General features: G+C 39.8%; 1 protein-coding gene across 13 annotated transcripts in view; it reads right to left on the bottom strand.

Moving 5' to 3' along the window:
* Window positions 1-1,439: 1,439 nt before the first annotated feature.
* Window positions 1,440-18,206, bottom strand: part of plce1 (phospholipase C, epsilon 1) — an 82,000-nt gene continuing 65,233 nt past the window's right edge. For 5 of the 13 annotated variants that reach the window (XM_067487629.1, XM_067487636.1, XM_067487631.1 and 2 more), the window contains 27 exons: window positions 17,985-18,129; window positions 17,495-17,659; window positions 17,241-17,355; window positions 16,853-17,012; window positions 16,622-16,744; window positions 15,560-15,690; window positions 15,201-15,439; window positions 14,898-14,959; window positions 14,547-14,712; window positions 14,358-14,465; window positions 14,057-14,173; window positions 13,014-13,184; window positions 12,470-12,605; window positions 12,224-12,265; window positions 9,840-9,958; window positions 9,538-9,655; window positions 8,184-8,321; window positions 6,898-7,188; window positions 6,121-6,284; window positions 5,181-5,442; window positions 4,829-4,947; window positions 4,456-4,584; window positions 4,133-4,330; window positions 3,684-3,878; window positions 3,372-3,599; window positions 2,630-2,838; window positions 1,440-1,577 (listed from right to left, as the gene is read on the bottom strand). In XM_067487629.1, coding sequence (XP_067343730.1) covers window positions 2,674-2,838; window positions 3,372-3,599; window positions 3,684-3,878; window positions 4,133-4,330; window positions 4,456-4,584; window positions 4,829-4,947; window positions 5,181-5,442; window positions 6,121-6,284; window positions 6,898-7,188; window positions 8,184-8,321; window positions 9,538-9,655; window positions 9,840-9,958; window positions 12,224-12,265; window positions 12,470-12,605; window positions 13,014-13,184; window positions 14,057-14,173; window positions 14,358-14,465; window positions 14,547-14,712; window positions 14,898-14,959; window positions 15,201-15,439; window positions 15,560-15,690; window positions 16,622-16,744; window positions 16,853-17,012; window positions 17,241-17,355; window positions 17,495-17,659; window positions 17,985-18,129 — 4,006 coding nt within the window. In that variant the 3' untranslated portion in view covers window positions 1,440-1,577; window positions 2,630-2,673. The remainder of the gene's footprint in view (window positions 1,578-2,629; window positions 2,839-3,371; window positions 3,600-3,683; window positions 3,879-4,132; window positions 4,331-4,455; window positions 4,585-4,828; window positions 4,948-5,180; window positions 5,443-6,120; window positions 6,285-6,897; window positions 7,189-8,183; window positions 8,322-9,537; window positions 9,656-9,839; window positions 9,959-12,223; window positions 12,266-12,469; window positions 12,606-13,013; window positions 13,185-14,056; window positions 14,174-14,357; window positions 14,466-14,546; window positions 14,713-14,897; window positions 14,960-15,200; window positions 15,440-15,559; window positions 15,691-16,621; window positions 16,745-16,852; window positions 17,013-17,240; window positions 17,356-17,494; window positions 17,660-17,984; window positions 18,130-18,206) is intronic. The other 8 variants (XM_067487634.1, XM_067487638.1, XM_067487637.1 and 5 more) reach the window with 6 other exon arrangements.

Genomic DNA, 18,206 nt, shown 5'->3' with positions numbered 1-18,206 from the left:
ATAACAGCAAAAGGAAACAAAAATGTGCAAAACGCTGTTTGAACAAGACCTTGATGTGTTTCTCCAAGAGGGTTAGTGCTTAAATCATTGAGGCAATACTTACACATTAATGCACAGCTTTTTTTCAGTATCAGGTCCTTGTGATGAAAAATTTAATCTTTGTTCTCTTCCAATTGTAGACTGCATTGTATTAGTGTAATGTTCTTGTAGCTCAAGTAGCTTTAAATAATTCTTTTATTTCATAAAAGAAAGTTTGTTGTGTGTTTTTTGGTACACAAAAAGGTTAAATACACAAGTTATTTTAAAAGTCGTGGGACTGGTATTTTATTGGCATCAACATAAATATGTAGTGATTTGTGGAAAATGAGGACAGTTCTTAAATACTTTGAAGATCCTCCTCAGAGATACAGCTGGATAAGCTGTATACAAAGCAACAGAGGACAACACTACTAAAAACTGACAAGAAATTGCCCCACAGTTAATGCTGCTAATCCACATTTTGTTAAAATGCTGCTGTGTTGTGTCACCTTTAGGGACGAAACACTAGTGCTCGAGAAAAAAAACCTAAATCACTGCTACAGGTGGTGGTATGTTGCATGATTGGTATTTTGTCTCCTCCTGTGAGCGCTTCCACAAAATGTGCCCTTAAAGTACTCTGAGACTAGAAAAGGACGAAAAAAAAAAAAAAACGCCAGCTTATCAGCCGCCTGAACACATCTCTAAGAAATAGAGATAAACAGTTTTAGCGTCATACTCTCCATCATCTCTGCCTCAGTTTTTCAAAGAGGATCTTTGTCAATCTGAGTGCAGGTACCAGTAGACAGGTCAATTATCAAATTGACCAAATCTTGTGGACCCATATTTGAATCGTCTTTGAATCAACTCTTTGAGAAATTAGATTCACTACTAGGTCACCCACACTTATATTTAAGTGTATGTTATGACAATAAAAACTGGCATTTCTACAAGCAGACATATTCCACATTCATTCATGAATGTGACTCAGACATGCGCTCTCTTTTCCAAAATCTCCTAGCAAGAACTGGCAAGAGAAGAAATGTCAAATAATTTTTTGCATCCCTGATAATGATAACGTCAACAACAGCAGCTTCCCCTGATTCCACACCGTTACCAAGAGGAGCCATAGCTGCCTGCCCACATGACCTTTACTGCTCTAAAGTGACGCAGTGTGGGATTTCCAATCAGAAACTCCTTCCTTCAGCAAAGCCAATGGACTGAACGTCCTTCACTCACTCAGCCTACACAATGCAGGATCTGACTCCTTCAGGACTTGATGAGAAGTGTGTCCAAGCATTCCACAGTGGCACAAATGCCCTGACTCTCGTGAAAGGAGGAATCCTCCAAGTATAAGAAAGTCTCTTCATTTCATTTGTGGATCTTCCAGTTCCTGAGGATGTGAAGCTTTAAGGCTAGGGACGAAAGAGAGGAGGTGGGCAGGTGGACAGGCTGGGGTTCGCACCCAGAGGACAAGGAGGAAGAGGCCTGTAGGAACCTTCGTGCTCCCACCCTGCCCTCAAACATCCGTGCCTTCAGACCTGCAACTGCAGACTGATGCCCTGCAAAGGAAACAATATTTATTCCCAAATTATGACTTGGATTTCTGGGAATTTTTTCAGCTTTTCCTCGTCAAACACAGAAACAACAAATACTGTAGCAACTTGCCAGTGACAGGCCCTTGCCCATATATAAATTACACAAAGATGGTTATTTAGTCTATTTAGCAGTGTCAACCAGTAGAAAATGCTAAATTAAGGAAGAGAATGTGAGGTTTGTATGCTGCAGCTCTGGCTCAGCAGATGGCAATCAGGTCATACTGCAGTTCTTGCTGTCTGACTCACCAAATGCAGAAAAATCCCTCTAACACTCAGCAGCTATGCAGTTTTCCAGCATTTGCCTATTCATGCTGGTATCAATACAAAATGAAGTAGTGGTGACTTTAGAGCTCCTCTCATACAAAGCTCCCTCTTACTTCCCCCCTATTTTGCACAGTGCTTTTGTAAACCTCATTTGCATTTTTACAGCCATTATGAATTGTTGCAACACTGCATCATATAGAATAATTTAAAAAACGACACAAAATACAAAGTAAATTCAAACACTGCTACAGGGCAATACTTATTTTATAGCTGATAAATGGTGCTAATATCTAATACTATGACACTAAACCTTTGGTTAAAAAAAGGTTTTTGAAAAAGTTTCCCACACTCTTGGCTAATTGTGAGACATCTGTCGCTGGTACTGCTTCTACTTTGGTAAAATTATATTCAACATATAAATGTGGTACTATATTTTACGATGCATGGATTTCACACCTTACCAGCCTATCAAAAAAAAACATCTGGCACCAGATTTCACCTCAATTCTTCAAATGTTTGGTTTTAGATAAACCTGATCTGTTAATAAAAAATGGTATTTGAATGATTGTAAAATAGTGTCATAGAAACAGATCCAAAGTGACCTTATGAGATTTCAGTTCTGTACATAACCTGTTGGCAAACTGAGTTTTAGGGTCGGAAATCCAGAAAACGATGCCCTGGGTTCAAGTGTTAAGTCGTTAAATCTTTCAGAAACAGATTGGCTGTTAGCTGTTAGAGACAACATACGGTACCTCTGTTGTCTATCCATGCACAGACACCAGGCACAGTGTGAGCCTCACTCCTGGAGCTCAGTCAGAGCCACACAGCATGCAGCTCTATCATCCTTACTCTGAGCAGGACCATCCACCACACTGCCAGTCGTCATGCTGCGGCCGCGACTAGTCAGCTTCTTGAGCTCGCTGGCAAAGGAAATTACTTTCTTTTTGTCTTCCCGCACAATCTGTAAACAGAAATTCGTGTTAATGAAGATTGATAAAATACATATAGAAATTATCTTCCGTGCTTTATTCTGTTTTGGTCATATAAGCTGTTCACATTATTTTCTAAGCCCATTCTGTTATATATTAAAAAAACAATAAAAAATTAAAAATACTTAACCTTTATTTAACAAGGCAAGTCATGAAACAACATGTTCATATTGATAAATGTGTCTGTGTAAAAAGGATGATAAATAAATACAAACTGACAAAAACATATAGCACATAAAAACGGAACACTGCAGTAAAAAATACAAAAACAAACAGAGCAGCAACACACACACAATTAAAAACCGACAAGTTAAACACACAAGCCGTTCTGCAATTGTTGCATTGAAACAACATCCAGGTTTGACAGTTTTTGCAAGATGATTTTTTTATGTGCAAGGCATAAGTACACATGTAGTGTAAAGCTGCAATTTTAATTCAACACGAGCAGGCAGCCAAACATGCGACGGCGAAACTAAGGGAGCACTAAGCATCGGAAGTCCCATACCATGTTTAGAGCTACCTGCTCTTTGAGTTTAAGTATGAACTTTCCCGCGCCTCGCCAGCGGCTCTGAGCCTGATAGACACACTCATGATCCAGCAGCACTCGCTGCATAGGCTTTGCAGTGGAGGACTTTTTAGTGCCTACATCCTTCGTCACTTCTTCCATCAGGACGTAGTCACAGGGATTAGGATTTGACAGGATGCTGTAGGAATACTTGGCCTTCATCAGAGTCTGGCCAAGAAAAAGAATTAATACAACGTTCAACACTAACATTGTGTTTTACAGAAACAGTGAATGCTTCGTTGAACGTCCCACCTGCTGTATAATGTCCTGGGCGGTGCTGTAACGTGGAGCCTTGATCACAGTGTGAGGTTGTTCCGGTGAAACTTCATGGATTTGGACTAAGAACATATCGTCCTCTCCTCCTCCTCCTCCTCCTGCGGTTCCGTCTCTGCTTCCTACATTCACCTCCTCTTCTCCCTCCAACACGGTGTACTTCTCATTTAAGTTCTAAAATGTTAAAACCCCAGAGTATCTTTAAATATATATGTATACACTCACACACCCCTGCACCACTGCATCATTATTTGTACAATATGACCATGAGGGGGAGCCACACTCTGCATAATAAGGCTCATTTTTGTAGTACAGTTTGATGATTTCAGAGAGTAAACAGTAAAATAAATATGTTATTCAACAAGTCAACTAAAAAAGTGAAGTCAAGTGGAACACAGAAGATGAAGACTTCTGCTCTCTGTGCCTACCTCCTCTCTTGTTTTAAGGCAGATCCTCCCTACATATCCCTCCTCAGGGTTCCAGCTGTAAAGCAGTCTGACTACTTCCTCCTCAGGTGCTAGAGCCCGATGCTGAGCAGAGCGCTTCACCTCACTGCGCTCCTTTAACAGAGGAATCTTTTCCTCACAAAGGAAGTACTCCATTGGATTCTCTGACGATGCTACAACCTACGAGAATACCACAATACGACAAACAAAATCTCAAGAGGCACAAAGAGTACAGGGAACTGTCTTCTGTTGAGGGATCTCATTTAAACCAAGCACCATATACCTGTAACGTTTTAGCCACTAACCGTGTCAAACAGCTGTTTGGCTGTTGTCTGCTCTGTAATACAAAACACTGTGAACGGCTCAGGACCCGGAGCTCCATGAACCGTCACCCTATGATACTGAGATGCACGTTTCTCCTCTGAGGTGAACAGCTGTGTAGAGAGTGGGAGAAATGGAAAGCAGGAGGTTGCGATGAAACATGTTCTCATGACATTTCTGCTTTACTAGTCTGTCCTGGTTAATGCAGTGGGAATGTGATAAAACAAAAGCAAAGCAGGATGGATTTAGAGGTTGCTTTCAATGCCAACAGAATTTTTTTAATATTCTTGGACATTATTTTAAGTCTCTGTTATTGAAAAGTTAACAATCTCAGGACTTGACCAGAGTAAGGCTTACCGAGGATGAGGGAGTAGCACCTCCAGAGAGTCCTTCCTCTGTTTTGCGGCTGTAGATAAATAAGCTGGACACTTCAAGTGGCTCATTGTGCTGCGTCCTCAACTGGACGTGTCTGTAACCTGAAACACATGCAAAAATGTGAACCTCTTTTGTGCCTTAAGTTTCTGTTTACGTTTGGAGGTGATGAACAGCATCTACAGGCACAGCTACAATTTCTGCTATAGGGTAGATTTGTAACATTCAGAACACCCTGTAAAATAAGAAAAACATGCTTTCATGGTTTATAAAATTGTCATCTACAACTTAGGTCCATCCAATCCTCAACTCTTCTTAATAGTATCTGGTCTCCTACCTGGCTTGAGAGCCTTTAGAGGCAGAGTTCTCTGAGCAGTAGTCTGAGAACTGTTGTTCTCCACAACGGCGAAGCGAAGGAAACACATTTCTTCACAGTGCACACTGAACTGAAAGTGCTCACTCCACATGGGGTTGAGGGTGTTGCGGTGGATGGGTTTGGTTCGGAAGTGGCAGCTGTCGACGGGCATGCCCAGAACATCCACCTCAATGCACGGACTGCCAGGACTGTTACCAGGACAAACATTCTGTCCAGAGACAATCTGAAGGCAAAAAGAAGACATGATTTATGGTATAATTAATGAGTAACAAATAATCACAAAAATGATAATCCAAACTTATTGTCATTCATTTGAAAAAAACTTGAGCAACCCCCCCCCCACACACACACACACACTTGTGAGTATGTTTTATGAGGTTGTGTTCACACTCACTGGTATATGCCACTGGGTGGCCTTCCTGGCTGATATATGATGAAAACACGTGTAGATCACTCTACAATAAAACTGTCAAAACACACCCTTATGGACCTGAATACTTAAGTGTGTGTGTGTGTGTGTGTCCAGTCAGTCCAGTGTGAAGTCATTGAAGGTTGTAGGTATACACCAAACAAAGATTTTAAGTCTTTGAGATTTCACAAATCTACATTGTGTTAATGGTAGCAGAATTTATTATTTCATATTTATGATGATTTTTTAAATTATCTGCATTTTACGCCACCTTTTACTGAAATGGTGAATTCAATATTTTATAACAGCAACACCTAGCCATCAAAATTATGCAGAAATATAATGCGTAATAAATTCATGAATCGACATTATCAGTCAAGATCCTTCTCAGAAAATTCATATGCAACACTCTTGAAATTGAAATCAGTTTGAAAGCTTAAGATGTTGAGTGAGATCTTAAGATGCTTAAGTGAGGATGTTGCCTTTACTTACAGTGAGGGAATAGGTGGCGGGGGTCATTTTCTCCACATCCCTCTCCATTGGACAAAACTGCTGATAAAGTGGACAGCTACGGTCCCAGAGCACCGCTGGCTTCAGGACGTAGCCACAGCCACCGTTGGCCTCAAACAATGCTGCATTTAACTGCATTGGCAGGTCTGGGAAGAATAGATAGAATTGTGTAACAAGTTAATAAGGAGAGAAATCAGGATTTGAGAAGTACAGGGGAAAAAAGGGAGAGAGATTGTTTATTGTAGAGAAAATGTCATGTCAGAGATCAGAAACATGAGAAATGAAGAGCAAACAAATGATTTAAGAATGAACAGTGTAAGATGGAATGAAAGAGAAAAATGAAAAAGGGAATAAGAGAGCCTGAGAGAGTGAATAGATAAGAAACTGAGAAAAGGTAAACATGGTTAAGCACTAAAGCTAATTGTGATTGAAAAGTCCTAAAAAAGGCACAAGAAATAATTTTCATATTTTAAAAATGTGACTTAGACTCCTTATAAAGCCCCCATAAAGTTAGATGTTTTGTTTACTATAAAGTCAGAAAACACAAGAGGACTTGGACTTATTTTCTAATGTAAAATATGAAACTAATAGAGAAATAGAGAAAATTCTTTCCTCCCCATATCTTCCACTGGCAGCAATTTGGGACTGTGATATTTTGTTAAAAAATAAGAGTCCCAAGTTCCTAAGAAAAGATTCTTGTTAGATGTGATGTTCTATCACATGCGAAAACAAAAGAGCATCTCTCCACGTCTTTCTTACCATCAGTCTGATAGTTGAGTGCCACTAGTTGAATACCATGCAGCCAAAAGAGCAGAGGGTTCGGGTTTGTTGAGTCGATCCTGGTGGCTGCCGGGTAAGTCCTGAGCAGCTGGCACACAGTGTGCTGGATCAGCTTTTGAGAATAGCGTCGGCACAGTCGCTTGGCAGCATTCTCATTGACAGAGGAGATGTGGTAGCACTTGGGCGTGCGGATGATGGCACTGAGTGAGGTGGAGGGGTTGAGGATGGGAGAAGTCTGCTGCTCTTCCCAGCTCAGTCGCTCAGAGCCACCTAGACGAGGAAATAAGGGGGACAGATTTAGAGGCCCTGAAAACCTATTTTCTCCATAAGTTGTTGCCTATTAAGTCCTGATTATTTAAGTTTGTAGTGAAATATTTTGTCAAGTTTTCAACTTGTATAGCTCTTTTCCTTGGTCAATATTTAGTTTTGACAACATGAAATTTTTACACAGTAATAGTTTTATCTAAAACAAGCACTTAATAAGCTCTGCTGTAACCAGAACTATAACAAATACAAATGATGCTGTGACATGACTGGACAGGTGACTATCCCTCTTATAGCACAGGCTGTGAACACAGGCATTCCAGTCATCTTAAACCAGGCTTTCCAATTGATCTAGGCCATGTTCTTGATGTTTCCTCACCACACGTTCCTGTTTCTTTTGTTTATTCCAGGTATGAGTCTGTTTTGTTACATTTGTGTTTGGCATCTGAAGTGTGTGGTGAATCCATCTCTGCTGTTTTCTCGAGTCATCCTCGGCAAGAAGCAAGTATTATGCCACAGGCATTGCAAGCTGTATTAGAAACCTCCTCAGGCAAACTTCATTGTAACAGCCCTCCTCCACATCTCATTTCTGTAGGGCCAGAATGGCTTGAGGTTGGGGGAAAAGTCTGACCTTGGTGTGAACAGGAGAGTTCACTGGTATTCCAGATGTTTGCTGATTCTTGCCTTAACATCTGTGTGTGTGTGCCTTCCAGTTTGTCAATGATGCTACTGAGGTAGATGACGCATTCCACTTTGATTATTTTTCCCTCCAGGCTGTGTTGGTTGTGCCTTAAGGGTATTAGTCTTTCCTCTACTGATGCTCAAATTAGCTCAATTTTAATCTACACCATTAAATGTAGGTTTATGTTTCAGTGGGAGTCCAACACCTGGTCAACCTCCGAGTCACATTTACATTAACAGAAAATGGAACAAAAATACATCAAAAGCCCCCTTTTTTTGTAACCACGCATGCTCACACCCAAACCCTTGGCCCTGTGTACCTTTCCCAGCAGTCCGACTCAGGGTTGTGACCTCTCCTGTTGTGGCGCATCGAGCTGGAGCGGTGCCAAATATGGACTTCCTGCTCTTTCCTCTGTCTTTTCCTCTGCTAGAACCAGCTGGGGACAGTGTGGACAGGCCTGAGTTCCCACACAAAAGAGGGAAGACAGCAGAGATTGGTCAGTAATGCAATGTAGACAGATTGGAGACACCACACTCATAACATTGGTGTGTCTCTTCCTTCTTGCGCTGTTTGTTTTCTCTAAAAGTTGTCCATTTGCTCCTCCACCTCCCTGGCACCCCTCCAAGTTTATTTGTAATATGAACCCACAGGATAACGGGTACAGTAACAGCACAGATTTTTCATTTTAATAAAGATTTTTAAACTTGTGGTAGACACTTCCAACCTTGTGTATTAATGGTAATAAAACTAAAGTCATTTAATTAATTATCTTGTCTACTGCATTTTGTGTAGTATTTTTTGTATTCTTTGAGTTTAGAAGCAGCATGTCCATCTGAAATCACTCCAGACAGCGCACATCAGTGCTCAGCTGCCCCGCCTTCTCTTTCTCAGATCTCAGGTCCCTGGATACAGTAAACAAATAAAATACCAGTGGAAACACAGACGGGTTTATAAGGGCAGATGTCATGTAAAGAAAAGACGAGACAAGCAGAGAAGAGGGAGGAAAGGGGAGATAAGAGGTGGATATTTGAAGGACAAAAAAGAAATATTTGGGATAAATGGTTGCACGGAATGAAGATGGATCCCAATAAAGAGGAAAGATGAGACCTTTTATGAGCACATGGAAAGCAAACTCAAACATTCTGCACTGCTTAAAGTCCTTAACTTTCCACGGGGAGCATTTTCATGTATTCAATACTCAGACAGCAGAGAAAACACATTTTCCAGTTTTACATTTAGACCTGAGAAATATAGCAGCAGTCGGTGCCTTTATCTACTAAGCCACCAGAGTTTATTACTGAAAAGTGTAAAATAACTTTATTGTCGCTGTGCTGTGGAACTGACAGCACAATAAACCATATCTTTCCCCCCATGGGAAAGTTGGGTTTCGTCAACTTGGTGGGTGTCCTGTGTGGGAGAGTGTAGCACTGGGATCCTAAGTGGTACACGATAAAAGGAATTTAAACATGGGGCAAGGTTTGACCTCTTACATAGAACATAGAAGTGGATTAGAGTTGACCAGAAAAGAGCAGATAGTAAAACTTATAGCATCTCAAAAGTAAAAGTGGAGAGAGTGGAAGAAAGAGTTTCACAATGAATGAAACACTTTTTACTGTGGGAGAAGAGATAGAACTGTGTGTAACAAAGAGACAGAATGATAAAATTCTCTCTACCGGGGAATTTCACAGCCTGGCAGTAGATGACAAGGTCGGACAGCTCCTGGGCAATCTGTCGACTCTCCTTCTTGTTCTGAGGAAGGTAAAACTCCTCGCCCAGCTCCATGTCAAACACCTACAGGCACAGGTAGACACGGAAAACACAGTTAACCTTTTCTCTTGAAGAGACAGTGATGTACTACTGGAGCAGGGGCTAAACGTTTTTTGCACAAACAGTGTGGGAACAGGAGTACATCCTCCTAGCAAACCACTAGTCACTTTAAAAGCAGGTACGTCACTTTAATCCAGTAGTTCCCCACCTTTCCCTTGCTCTGTGTAGTGCTGTCAGCCTTCTTCATCCTCTTTGGTATTTCATCAACAGGTTGCTCTTCTTTGTCTGCTGAAACCTTCCCCTCTGGCTTGTCATCAAGAATGTTATCTAAACAGAAATTACAATGCATTGTGTTAACATGACTCCCTGGCCACATCAGATCAATGTGTCTGTGGAGATCATTCAGGTAATACTCATCCAAAAAGATCCTTAGCAAGGCCTCACAAAGATTCATGAAAAACAAAAAAGTGTCCCACTTGCGCCGCATATGATTGTATGTGCTCTAATGAATTATTCTTCTGATTTCTACAAAAGAACAACTTCCAAACTGCACATTGTTTCAGTATGTCATTCACAGGTGCCTTAAAAGAACTTTTAATTTGTAATTCTACCTGGTCTGCATCTCATTTTAAGTAGGAGGAAGTGTTTGTGCAATTGACGTGTTCCCAAACAGACCTGCAGCAGTCCCTCCTTATTGGTATATATATAAGGCCACATCTATCAATTTTAAATTGGAGCAACAGTAGGAAGTTATTCCCTCCTACACTGTCATTGTGGCCAAAACCACAAAAAGAAACATCAACTTGATTATGAAGAAGCTTTTTATCACAGAAAACAAATTTAATTACTGACGTGTGTATTCTCTTCCTTAGAATAGAGTTTAGCAACAGAGATGACCCCGAATGTCATGCTGTAGACTGTGGCCAGAGAACGTGAGTTGCACCAGACTTTTGAAAAGGAGCTACTGTTAAATGAGGAATGGTGGTAACTTGGCAGCTTTACACTCAAGTGCTTTGTAGGGCCTACTGATTTTGAGTACCAAGAGTGCATTATAAAATCTAAATAGTTAAGGGTGGGTTTTTTTTTTTTCTATCCAGGATGTCTTAATAGCTGTCTCGTGGGTTGATATTGTACTAAAGTAGTAAGCACCAACGTGGAAACATGCCATATTTTTTAGAGTAGAGAAAAGTTTTTTGAGAGGCCTATGACCGGTAAGTTCTTCCAAAGAAGACACAGAGGGCAGGGATTAGGAGAGAGCAGTGCTGGGACTGGGACTGGGATCGGGACAGGGTAGTTTCCCCTGGTCTGTTGTTTAGTGCAGGGGCAACGTAGGGCCTGAGAAACCAGATGGCTTTGTTTTGATACTCTGATGAGCCTTCTCAGCCACTGGCGAGGTCACAGACAAATACAGTAAAGAGTGGATAGGAAGGGAGGTGATGTGTTTGTGGGAGAAACAGAAGCATGCAAAGATGATATTGTTCAAACACTGACTGAAATGAATAAAATTCTTTTTCATATCTTTTACAGTCATGACCCCATTCACACAGTACAAAGCACTGCATTTATACATACTGTATGTCAGAAAATATACTGTAGCCTGACCTCTTAAAGCAGGACATTCAGGATATACTACAAATCAAGCAGGTCAGACACAAAGGCACACAAACAATACAAGCTTACATCACACTTATATATATATAATTAAAAAAAAAAATTATAAAACCAATATATTCAGGTTATACTTAACACTAATCAAAATGATGGAATATGATTCAAAATAAGATTTAAAGTCATTTTGGAAGAAGGATACACAGACTGCATAATAACAAAATGTCACAAGAAACATTGTTGTGGTAAGATGGGTGGTTGGGATGCTTGCTTGTATTATTGCAGTTAAGTAATGGGATTAAAAGAAGAATACATCATAGCAAACAAAGTGATGTCACTAACTTTTTATTGTAGTAATAAATACACTTTGCTGGCCCCTAATTGAGATTCTAATGCCAATATGAATTAGAACGATTGCTTAGAACTTAGTCCTAAAGTCACTGCTGTTGTCAAAACATCTGAAGAACAATCACTGTTGTCCTCAATTTATTAGACATCAAGAATTGTCTTTTTACAATCAAGTTTAATATTTAAATGCAATGACCTTGGGTTTGTACTGGATTTAGCAGTCAGATGCTGAACTGCTGATTGGCATGCAAGACTTTATACAAATTAACAGGCTTTGACCTTTGAAAAAGCAGAAAGCTAGCTGCCAAAGCATTGTGCCACACATACAAAAATCATTTTACAGCCATGGTGCATATCACTAACGCACATCTATATACCAGTGTTTCCTCTACAGTTACTAAGCAGTGGTATACAAATGCATGTTAATTTGTACCCATATGTATCCAAGAAGCATGTGTCCCCTTAAAAAGTTAAGCTGTGTGTTCAATGTCTGTAAGCAACATTTTTAGGTTATTGTGTAAAGGATTATATTACATTTAAATTGTTTTAACTGAGCTAAGAGAATTAATCCACTGCGAAACCAAATTAAAGGAAAACACTGGCACTTGTAGAGGTGCATTGGAGCTGTGCATTTACCTTCCAGGCCATACGAGGCAGTAGAAGCTGTGAGGACATCAGCTAAGTAGACAAGAGGCAGGATAAAACAGGAAAGGATGGGAGTGAAAGTAGAAAGTCAACATAAAGAGAGAGGCAAGTGTTAAAAAGAAAATGGTGTGAACAGAAAATGGTTTTAGGGTTACTACGTTAGGATGCAAATTAATTATTGTGTTTAGTTCAGTTTTTGTGTTAGTTTTGCACTTTTCCTTCCTTGGTCCTGCTTACCATCTGATAGAGACTCATAGTCATAGTCGTACTCATCTTCTTCCTCCTCCTCTTCCTCATTGGGATGGCTGCCAGGTGAAGTAACCCCCGGCAGGCCGTTGCTAGCTTGGGCCTGCATGTGAGCCAGCTGGTGAGCCTGTGAAAAGTTTATGAAGTTATTATCATTGTAATTATTTACAAAGTGTTAAAATATAACAATTAGTAATGTCAAAATATGAGTGAGGAAATCTAGTATTTGCACACATTTAACTGTGTCCAAGTCTGAGCTATATCCTCGTTACTGTGAACAGCCAAGCCCTTAACTGCAGAGAATTTATAGTGTATACTGCACCACATATGCTAGGGGGTGAAAACATTGCGATGGCATACACATTTGAGTACATTAACATCTATTATTTATATTTGGCAGCAATCTAATGATTGACAGTGCTAAATATTCAATGTGCTAATGCTACTTTAGAGGGTATTTAAAGGATGTCTTACAGTACATTAGATATAAATTATTTACATGCACATATATATTCTTATACAGTATATACAGTACTTTCTTCTCAACCTTCTGTTTGAGGATGTCCACTGGTGCTTGGTGGGCTTTGAGCTTTTTGTTCTTGAGGAGAATCTTTCCCCGGAGCTGCAGGGGTGAAGGCAGGTGAGGGTCATCACTAAAGTCGCTTTCAAAGAGGAAGCGTGTCACGAGACGTTCCCCAAACACGGCCTGATGAATACATAGTTAAACATGACAGACAGACATCAATAAATGATGTGCACACAAGCATAGACAAGCTACAAAACTTCAGGAATCCTCAGCTTGAGAAAATGAAAGTGCTTTTATCAACTCAAAACATCATATAAGTAAACAGACTCATGGTGAAGTAAGTAGCACAGAGACACAGAGCTGACTGAACATGAAAGACTTTTCTTTATCAAGCCAGTCTGTAGACCATCTCGAGGGAGGATGAAATGCTGGGAAGTTTCGTTAGATGAAAGCATGATGACATTTGGTGATGTACTTGTCATGCACAGAAATGCACAGCCTTGAGTATGTAACTTATAAAAAAAGAAAAGGAAGGGTCTAAAGATAAAAAAAAATAAATAAACCTCTGACTGGAAGCATGTCAGTTTATATGCCCAGAGCAGCTAAGAAAACTTGGCCAAGGAAAACAAATAAGTTAAAAAGCTGTTGCAACAACTGGCGTGATGGCATCAGATGAGAAACTAGAATTTTTAAAGGTGTAGCTGTATTGCTTTGTATTTTTCCTGCTTCTTTAATTCAGGGAATTACCAAAAAGGAGCATGCATGGAAAGCTAAAGCTGTTACTGGTGCATTTTCTACAGTCAAAGATTAATGGCATTCAGTTTGTCCCTTCAGGGGACACCACAGCGGAGCACACCTGGTGGGGTGGGATTCAAACCCGTGGCCTTCTGCATCTCAACCCAGTCCTCTACCACTGATCCACAAGGGACCCTAAGTAAATTTCCTTAGTATTTAAAGAAAAATGGGCATAATTTTAGGCCCATCCTAAACATGTGGAAAATGATTGAACAACTTAAACCTGAAACTGAAAAACATAACACTTAAAAACATACCTTGAAGATTTCAGCCATCTTGCGCTGCTGAGGAAGAGAGCAGTGGTTCTCTATAGACAGGATCACCGGCATGTCTGAATTGACAAATGCGGCCCGGTTAATTGCTTCCACTACATCCTGAAGGAAAATGGAAGAGATCAAATTAAATAAAAAAAAAAAAACATACTAATGTAATTTGTTAAAACAACCCTTCAATAGAACTTCATTTCACATTTGTCTGGTTTAGAGAACCAGTAGGCTTTCTGCCTGGAGTACAGCAAATTTTGTCAAAATCAATACATTACTTATATGGATTTCTAACCTTGAAGGGTATCTTTGTGGTCAGTGTGTGTCCATGGTAAATAACTGGCATGCCATCATCTCCATCCCAACAGTCCAACTCAACACTTCGACACCCTTGAAGCAGCACCTAAGAAACCAGGATATTCACAGTTAAGTATCAACATAATCCATAAATAGGAGTTAAGGGTAATTTAATTTGCTGACTTACGCTACTGTAAAGCTCAACAGAAGACTCTCCTTTGAGCTGGTGTCCAGTCAGGTAGGTGTTATGGGATGACTCAATGTAGTAGTAGGATAGCGGGTACTGCAGCTCTTGTGGGTTCATTTGGGATTCCTCGTTACGAGAAGCAAAATTCTCCTTGTCCATTAAGAATCTGTGAAACAGAAAGGATAGGCGACAGTGTTTTATCAACTTTAGTGTGTATGTACAAAATGTTTTAAACAGAGAAATATCTATATTTTTCATCAATTATGTATTCATGTACCATATTTATCTGAATTTCGGCTAAATATTTCAGTAAGCTGTCTTACAGTAAAATAAGAAACAGATTTATTATACCTTGCAAAGCCTTCAAATGACATCCAACCCATTTGTCTCATGCTTGATGAGGGCTCAAATGTCTGCAGGAGAAACAACATTAAACAATTCATTAATAGTATTGATCACAGTCTCTTTTCCTTCCTTGTGTCTTTGGTTTCTATCCGCTGTATACTATCAATTCATCTGTCGAACACAGAAAATCTGTATCATGCATTTCTTAATCTCCTCTCTTCTTCTAATGACAGTACACACCATATTCTTCTTTTCAGAAATGTAATTAATTGTAGGTGTCATCCTTACAATCAAACATCCACACTCTACCTGTATAATGCTGAGAATCTCATCGTAGCTCAAGTGCTCTCTCTGACAGTTGACTAAGAAATCATTGAGCTGTGGGATAGCCAATCCCAAGACACCTAGTGATGCATTTTCCACTCCTGTGCCATTGGTCACAATGCTGGCTGCTGCAATGGCATCTGAGATTTGCTTCTGGTTGTCAGACATGTGCTGCTTTGTTCGGATGAACAGGCCCAAATCAGAACCATTACGGGTTAGCAAGTCTGTAGAGAGAAGAAATTCGGTGGAAATGGAAGAAGAGAAAACAAGAGAAATCACAAATGCCTGTCCTTGTTTGGTCTGCTAACAATATACTGTACAAGTGAACAGAACAACTCTTCTACCGAGGTCTGGTTGTAGCCCTGTTTCGTTGTCGTCTATCCTGAGGTTGGTGTAGAGAGGGGCTGTTTCTGGACGGCTGCAGGGAACGGCAAAGGTGTCAAACAGCTCCTTCAGGTCTTTCCTACTTCGGATACTGTGGAGGCAACAATACCTAGACTTTTAGCTATTTTACCCACTTTGTACTGATAAGCTGTAATCTTTGTGCTGACATGACAACTCCCTACAAGTGAAGCCATCTTAAGCTACATTTGCACTTTAGGTCTTTAAAATATAACAACGGGGGAGCAGTATTTATGATTTATGGCTATTTATACCCAGGTTTTAACATCCTATTACATAGATATATGCACATTTAACAACCTATTATTCACATAAACCTGTTGTTTTGTTTTTGGCAAATTATAGCCGTTAGCTTGTAATATAGAAGTATTACCCCTATGCTACCTGATTTCAGGAAAATATTCAATCCTAACTAATACACTCATTTTACACACAGGGATTAAATAAATATCCTGACATTCCATACATTGCATATATTTAGTTTTACTGCAAGATAAGACCCAGGAACCTTTGATTATATTTTATAGTGTTGAATTTAAAAGGAAACTGCTGGGCAGCAGATGAATGGATGCACTACAATCCAAAAAATGTAGGGAGACTGGTATGAAAATAATCCAATGCTTATCAAGACAAAACATTGTTTCCTTCCATTTGAAGGAAATCATTATGTAACCTAAATATTTTACAGACAAGAGTGCTCTGCAGAAAAGGTATGATAACACTGAGAAATGTTTGTTGAATTTGTTTTATCACACCGTCTTTAGCCGCCGTTGATAATCACAATTTTAGAACAAGAGGGAGTGACATGGAAAATGCTGAACATAATGTGAGAATTTGGTTTTCTTTAAAGAAAAACAATTAGCTATACCAAAAACAATCTAGTGTATATTTATTAATAAAATAGTGGGAAAAACATGCATTTAAGTGACAGTATCTTAGCTTGCTGCTAGACTGAACCAAAAAGGCCAAAAGGAAGATGTAGTTAAATAATTTTCAGTATGTACCTGAATGATTTGAAGAGTTCAACAAACTCAATGAAGCTCATGGTGCTGTCAGAAATCATTAGATTTTGAAACCCTTTGAAACAGCCTTTACCTCGACCATGCCAGGACCGGCTGCTCCATGCCCTACAACCCACAAAAAAAAAAAGGGAAAATGTCTCAACCGTAAAGCTAAAAGGAAGGTTATCCACATTAAGAGGGTCAAATTTTCACACCACCACTGTTAATACATACCCCAGCTGTGACTTTGCAGTACCAGAAAGGATTGGAGAAGACTGTGGGCGGGACTGGCAGGATCCTGCCATGCTGGACGAAGAAGAGGATGAAGAAGAAGAGGCTAGTAATCCTGAGTTCTTACTGGATGAGAGGGCAAATGGTCCAGGGAAACCATCCTCTATGGAAACAACGACAACTAAGGGTAAACCAACTTTAAAAGTAATAAATTGCCATAAGAAGTTATGTATACTAAAGATGGCTTTATTCTTTTAAATAACATTTTTTTAAAATAATAATAATAATATTAATCGATTTCCTAAGCTGGATCTTTACTTGACATACTTCTACAAATTTTCTATTTTTTCTGTGAATTTAAACAGTTGGATAAATTCACAGCTAAAGTCACCTGGATCTTCATGGTCAATGCTGTCGGACTCTGGTCCGTTCCGATACAGTCCCTCCTTACAACTCCGTGTTTTTCTAGAAATCATCTCGTCATCTGTGGCATCTCCACTGTCTCCCTGTGTTGGATGTGTAAACATAATACAAGAATGCGGTTGCTAATACAGAATGCATGTGAGTTGGTAGACAAGGAGTACAGTGTGAATAAAGACTGAACTTCGTACTGTAAGTGTTTTGCTGGTTTTTTCCTGTACTGACCCTGACAAGGACTTTCTTCTTCTTTTTGGTCTTATCGTTGATGCTCAGAGGGCTGTTTTTCTGGGCGCTAGTTTTCTCCACTCCACCTGTACCCATGTTCCACCTACGACCGCCAAACAGCTCAATGGCATGGGCTAGTGTAGGGCCTTCATACCGACCATCCTCCTAACAGAGACAAAAACCCACACACGCATTAAGCTCAAATGGACAAGACAGAAGCAAACACTCCAGTTTCATCATTTCAAATCATATGGTTTTTGGTTTTCCTCAGGCTCTGCTTTTGCAAGCAGAAGAATAATAAGAATAAAATAAAAAGGTACATATAGAGGGAGGATAATGTGTAATTCTGAAAATACGTCTATAATACTTTGATTTTATATCATCCCACAACACCTCAGTTCAGTAGGCCTTCAAATCAGACCATTTTTTATTCCAACAAATGAAAACAAGGTGTGTGTACGTAAAGCATTTTTACTGGGAAACTTCATACCTGATATAAGCTGACATACTGCCTCCTTAGCCACTGCAACCTTTGGTCAGGAAACTTCTTTAATTTTCTGTTTGCATTCACCAACTCTGACAGGCCCTTATGAAGTATTTCTGCCGTGTGGTTGGGGGCCACAAAGTGTATAAGCCTAGTGGCAGTAGTTTGGACATAAAAATATTAGTCATCCGTAGGGTGTTAAACCAAAATACCAGTATAGTAATGAAG

This window comes from Channa argus, chromosome 20 (genome assembly GCF_033026475.1).
Source record: "Channa argus isolate prfri chromosome 20, Channa argus male v1.0, whole genome shotgun sequence".
NCBI lineage: Eukaryota > Metazoa > Chordata > Actinopteri > Anabantiformes > Channidae > Channa > Channa argus.
This window is presented reverse-complemented; position numbering and strand designations above follow the sequence as displayed.